Source organism: Lactuca serriola, chromosome 1 (assembly GCF_051521515.1).
Source record: "Lactuca serriola cultivar US96UC23 chromosome 1, Lser_US96UC23_V15, whole genome shotgun sequence".
Lineage (NCBI taxonomy): Eukaryota > Viridiplantae > Streptophyta > Magnoliopsida > Asterales > Asteraceae > Lactuca > Lactuca serriola.
Genome location: NC_136408.1, coordinates 22,859,980 through 22,865,743, shown reverse-complemented (window position 1 = coordinate 22,865,743; position 5,764 = coordinate 22,859,980). Strand labels below are relative to the sequence as shown.

At 35.7% G+C, this 5,764-nt stretch overlaps 1 protein-coding gene across 1 annotated transcript; it reads right to left on the bottom strand.

Annotated features, from left to right (window-relative positions):
* Positions 1–2,099: 2,099 nt before the first annotated feature.
* On the bottom strand, positions 2,100–4,666 carry LOC145072881 (zinc finger protein GAI-ASSOCIATED FACTOR 1-like). Its single transcript, XM_079019400.1, has 4 exons — positions 4,134–4,666; positions 3,647–4,043; positions 3,344–3,570; positions 2,100–2,982 (listed from the first exon to the last, which is right to left on the bottom strand). The coding sequence occupies exons 1-4, from the start codon at positions 4,279–4,281 to the stop codon at positions 2,234–2,236; spliced, it is 1,521 nt and encodes a 506-aa protein (XP_078875526.1). The 5' UTR covers positions 4,282–4,666; the 3' UTR covers positions 2,100–2,233.
* Between the last annotated feature and the right edge of the window lie 1,098 nt (positions 4,667–5,764).

The window sequence follows — 5,764 nt, the reverse complement described above, 5'->3', positions numbered from 1 at the left end:
TTTCTACTTTTTTTTTTTTTTTAAATAAAATTCCATAAAATTCTAACAAATTTTATAAGAAAAGAGAATCATTGTATTAATTTGATAATAAAGTCTCATAAAGACTCTAAACAATATTTGATTTCTTTTAAAAATGTTATTTTATAAATATTTAATGTTTAAATATTGATATTAAATTTTAATTTTTAATAAACCCGTATAATATACGGGTCTAATAACCAGTGTAAATTAAAGAAAAAATAAATAAAACCCTAACTTAATGCCTAATACAACTACTCTTTCCCTCCATGCCACTATGCTCCATCTCCATCGACAGTGGTCTCCCCCATATCCATCAATTTTGCGGTGTTGGGTTGCTCCGTCAAAATAGCCATTGTTTTTTGCAGGTACAACTATACCGACATTGATTTTTGCACCTCAAACTTCATCTTGTTTTTATCGCTCCATCCCCCATCTCTAAAGTGGAACCACCATCCAGTTCCATCATTTTTTTATCGGTTGCTCATCGATTGTCATTTTTAGCAGGTAGGGGTCATCATTTTCATGGGTGTGTAACTCCAACTTGTTTTTACTTTAACTACATGTCAATCGATTTTTGCATCACCACATTGACGCCTTTTCAACGATGAGGTGCATGTTTTTTTCCCATTCTTGGGTTTTAGATTTTTCATCACCATTGGCTGCTCTCATCGTTATTTGTGTACACATATGGTTTTTCGGTGAGATAAACATCAGCAATTTAACTCATTGGTGTTAAGATCTAACCAAATGAAGCTCTTACAATCGCCAAGCTCTGGCGGAATGTTACTTAAAAAGGAGTCGTTCCTGAGCTTTAAAATCGCTAGATTTGATAAACCACCAAGGGATGTCGGAATCTTACCGGGTAATTTATTGTTTGAAAGAGAAATCCAGTTGCTTAACGTCGGTAGGATTAAGCCTGTTAAATAATTGAAATCAAGAATTAGATTTTGGAGAGGTTGAATGTACCTTGACATAATCCAGAAGGGATCTCGTCGGAAATTTTGTTGGAACTCAAATCCGAAGTCTCTAACTTGGTCATTTTCGAGAAAGATTCCGGCGATGAAATCAATAACATAAATGTCTTCAAGTAACTAATTTCCTAAAGGTTTTCAATAGGTAGCTCACCGGAGAAATTAATTTTACGAGGGACATCAACGAAGAACATGATGTTAAGCCGTCGAGAACAGCAACGGAAAGGTTGTTACAAGGAACATTCAGTTCCACGAGCTGTGGGCATAGAACATAGATTGAGGAGGTGTGAAGGAACCCTACTTGGAAATGATTGGTGGATAGATACAAAAATTGGATGCTCATGTTGACCAAAAAAGATGATATCTCGTCGACAAACTAGTTCCAAATGAGGTTAAGGAAGCTGAGACATTATAAAATATAAATGTTTGTGTATTTGTTTTCCTTTTAAAAAAGTATATAAGAGATGATATTTTATTTTTTTAATCAAATTATAGAAATGGTTGGTATATTACATTTTTCATAGTTGATCTAATCATCCAAAGATAAATGTGTCATTTTAAAAATATCAGCATTGTCAAAAGTTAGATTTACCGGACCAACTGCATAAGTTCTCTTTTGAAAAATATAAAATCATTGGTGTAATGTTTTCGAAAGATATCTTGAAAATGACACATTTTAGAAACCACATACACCTTCTACTAAATTTTGTCTTTTTAAAATTTTGAATCAAATCTGATATGCCATTTTAGTTATAACAAAAACTCTTTTATTAAGTTTTATATATAAACGTTACACACTTGTACAGTATGGGTGGAGATCTTCTATTACGTTCGTCTCATTAATTTTACTTAGACCGTGTTTGGCAATTTAAAAGCTGTTTGTAGATTTTTTTTGTTTACGAGTGTTTGACAAGTTAGTTAGACAACAATTAAAAAAATATAAAATTACATTAAAATAAAAAAATAAAAATTCCAAAAAACTGTTCAAAATAGTTTTGGATTATAAATTTTTTATTTAAAATAAAAACTAAAATTTATTGATGAAAGTATGAAACCTTTTTTCTAATTATCTTTTTTAAATCTAATATGTGATATTCAAAAAAATCATCCCAAACAGACATTTAAGCTACGCTTGGAATTCTAAAATTACATGGTGAATTTCCTAGAATAAATAAATACACTAATATTACAAAGTACAAACTGAATATTTATTCTCTAGATTTAGTAGAAAAGAAATTGACCTAAAGTGGAGCCGGCTTCCTATCATCTGAATCATCCCAACCATCGTTTCCACCGGAGTTCAATCCCCTGAAAAAAGGAACGGCGGATGCTGCACCAGATGCATGGAGGCCACTTCTGATTGAAGTTAAGTATGCCGACAACTCACCGGAGGAAGCATGGCTTCCGCCACCCATCCCCACCCCAAGAAAGTCTAACGTGGTGGGTGCCGGCGGTCCCATCATCAAGTCTGTCAGACTGGCGGTGGGTGTGGTGGCGGTGAGTAGACCAAGTCCAAGTCTGGCGTTATCATCTCTCTCTTGCTTCATCTGAGCATTACTCCAGTGAACACCATTGGTGGTGTCATGATGGTTATTACCGGTGGAAGACGACGGCAACGCCAAACCGAGTGCATGGAGGAACGAGGTGTTCGAAGACTTTGGACCCATTTGTGCTGCTTTTTGGAGCAGCGCCGTGGCGGAGAGCGCCGGTTGCGACGCCGGTAGATATTGACGGTAATGTTTGGTTTGTAGGTCGTGATCTGACGGCGGGAATAAAGAGGGGTTGGTGGCGTTGGACAAGTACAGCGACGACGATAAAGAAAGAGAGATTGGTTCTACTATCGCCGACGATGCAAAAATACTAGCAAATACACTTGTGCTATTTGAGGTGGAACCACCGCTACCGGTGGTGGTAGCTGGCGTTGCTGTGGTCAAGCTTGTCGCCTTTTTTGTTCCAGACCCGTTCACTGCCGTCGCATTCTCCGGCAGTTCTGTGAATAACATTTTAACTTTTTAGTTAAATACAAAATTAAATATAATAATACAATCAAGCTTTTGCATTGGATTTGAAAAAGTTCGTAGGAGACAATCATGACGACTTTTACAAACAAAATATTCCTCTTTTTAATCAGCTTTTTCTTCAATGAGCTCCAGCGATGAAACATGGAGCTATGTATTGCAGACATTTTTCTCCGGCCAAAAAGCTCATATCAGAAAAAAAAGAAATTAAACAAATGCAGTAAACGACAAATCATTTACCACACACGAGGAAAACAGTACTGAAAGTATTTTATGAAAGGGAAATTCCAAAAAAAATATCCAAAGTGTTAGGCAGATTTTATTAAAAAGAACCTGCACTTTGGATGGAATTGACCGGAGAAAGGACGTCCGTTGACGGAGTAAGCGGCGGTGGTGGCGGACTGCACGGCGGAGGAAGAACAGCTTCCATTATAGGAAACGACTGTTGAAGTAGTTGTGGTTGATCTGAATTATTAATAGCGAGGGTTTGAGGTTGAGCTCTTGCGGTTTCATGTGCTAACGCATCGCAAAAAGCTCTATGAGTGATGAAACTATCCCTCCTTCATTATCAAAATCGAAATCAGAATGATTGCATAAAACTTTCACATAATTTGAAAATGTTGAATAAAATTTAACCTAGAAAACAAAGTCCCGCAATCACATCGATACTCTTTGGAACCACAAATCTTCATATGTGCTTTCCAATCGGACTGGACAGCGTACTTCTTCGTGCACCTTTGACACGTCCATTTCTTCTCGCCGTGCTTCCTCGAGAAGTGCTTTTTGATGCCGGTGAGATCGCCGAGAGCTCTCGACGGATCGTGGTGGACGCAGGATTTCTCCGGACAAACATAAACACGCTTCCTGATTTCATTTCCTGTTCTTTGTTTTAGCTTCCATGGCAAGTTATGACCTCGACGATGAAGTTGAAGATTCTGGTCTCGTTGAAAACCTTTGTTGCAAATATCGCAAATGAAGCGGTTGGTAGCTAGCAAACTGTTTGGTGATAGTGCGATCACCTCAGCATCTGGATCTGCAATCAGTTGTTTAAGAAGCAAAAAGTAAACGACCACTTCAAGAAATCAAAATCTGAAATTAAACAGAAAAAGAAAGTAAATTATACCAGGCGTTCCAGGAAGATTTCGCTTTCGTTTCGGCGGTAGCATCTCTGATGGCGGTTCAGCTTGATTTCCTACGGAAGCACATTCAGCAGCTTCAACTGAAGTTCCAGAAACCGCCATCGCCGACGAATGCTCAAAACCGATGATCATAAGCACAATAAAGTAAAAAAACCAAATAGTTCTGTAGATTACTAGCTACTACCTCACACCAAACATATTTATCGACATAAAAGCACTACATCAATTGTGTATCATATCTACACCTCGTCGTTAGAAGTTTCTCTTTCAGGAAGCTAAAATCAATCAGAAACAACAAATTTTCGCAACAAAATCAATAGACACGCAGACAATTGCGTAAATATGAATAATTAAACAAAAGTACACAATCTTCCGGCGAAAAACGAAACAAAACTGCAATCTCTTTGCAAATCTCCGCAGGTAATTTGAGAGTTCATAATCGTGGCTGGAGGACGACGGAGACAAGTCTAATACGTCTGTTGTTTGACTGTGTGGTCAGTCACTTGTGTGCGAAGGGAAAGGAGTGAAAAGAGATGAAAGCGGTGGATGTAAACCATGGTTAGAAAGGGATTTAACTATGGTTAATTTTAATCTGCCATTGGCCCACAGGAGGTCTCATCATCAGAAGTGGGTCTAAAATCCTGATCGTCCACCTGGTTGAATCGGCGACAGGTTGGCATATGTCGGATAGACGTAGGACCGATACACAGCTACACTACACTGTGGTATTTACCATTTTACCTTGTGCGTTAGAAAAGTAAATTTATAAATGGATAATGACTTTTTAAGAAAAATGAACTTTTGTTTGGTGTATATATTTAGTTATTGAAAAGGAATTCGTATGTGATTTATTATTGAATTTGTGTAATATGTAACACATTTATTAATATGATCGTTTGTTGTAGGTTGACTTGATAGAGTAATGTTTTATTATTGTTATATATATTTAGTTATTAATTTTTTTTATGATTTATTATTAATTTTTTTTAATTGTTTAAAATTGTATCATTTTTAGTTGTTGAAAATAGGCTCTAATTCCAAAATCAAGTATCTTTCTCATGCTCACACATATACAAGGGCGCAATAATTAGATAAAAAAAGGGAAAATGACTTACCAAGGTAATTAATTTTTTGATATGTTCATATATAAGTAACTATTTTTGTTTTGTATATATATATATAGATAACAAACTTGTTAGAGTGTTCACATATGACCATTATGACCTGTTATAGCAGGTTAAATCCTAAATGTGAACACTTTTAACAAGTTCGTTACCTAGATGTGTACAAAATAAATAGTTACTCAAATATGAATAAAACAAAAAGTAAAAATAAATTACATGAATGGTCCATGTGGTTTGGAGGAATTTGTGTTTTTGGTCCCTAACTTATTTTTTAATTCGGATGGTCCTCACTGTTTATTTTTGTTGCGCGTTTGGTCCCTGCTTACCTAAAAAGACTATTTTGCCCTTATTAATTTATTTTTTAATTAGTTTTCTTATTTATGTATTTATTTTTTATATTTTTAAAAAAATTAATAGACCCCATATATCTGTATCTCCTTACCATAAACCTCAAACCATTTTTGAGAAATTTAATTCAGATGATCCCTACT

What these genes read in the sequence shown, in the direction of transcription:
- LOC145072881 (XM_079019400.1), bottom strand. Translation starts at nt 4,281, where the DNA reads ATGATCATCGGTTTTGAGCATTCGTCGGCGATGGCGGTTTCTGGAACT. An exon ending in TGCGGGACTTTGTTTTCTAG is followed by an intron (nt 3,571 to 3,646) that starts GTTAAATTTTAT and finishes TTGATAATGAAG; the next exon opens with GAGGGATAGTTTCATCACTC. An exon ending in CAATTCCATCCAAAGTGCAG is followed by an intron (nt 2,983 to 3,343) that starts GTTCTTTTTAAT and finishes TGTTATTCACAG; the next exon opens with AACTGCCGGAGAATGCGACG.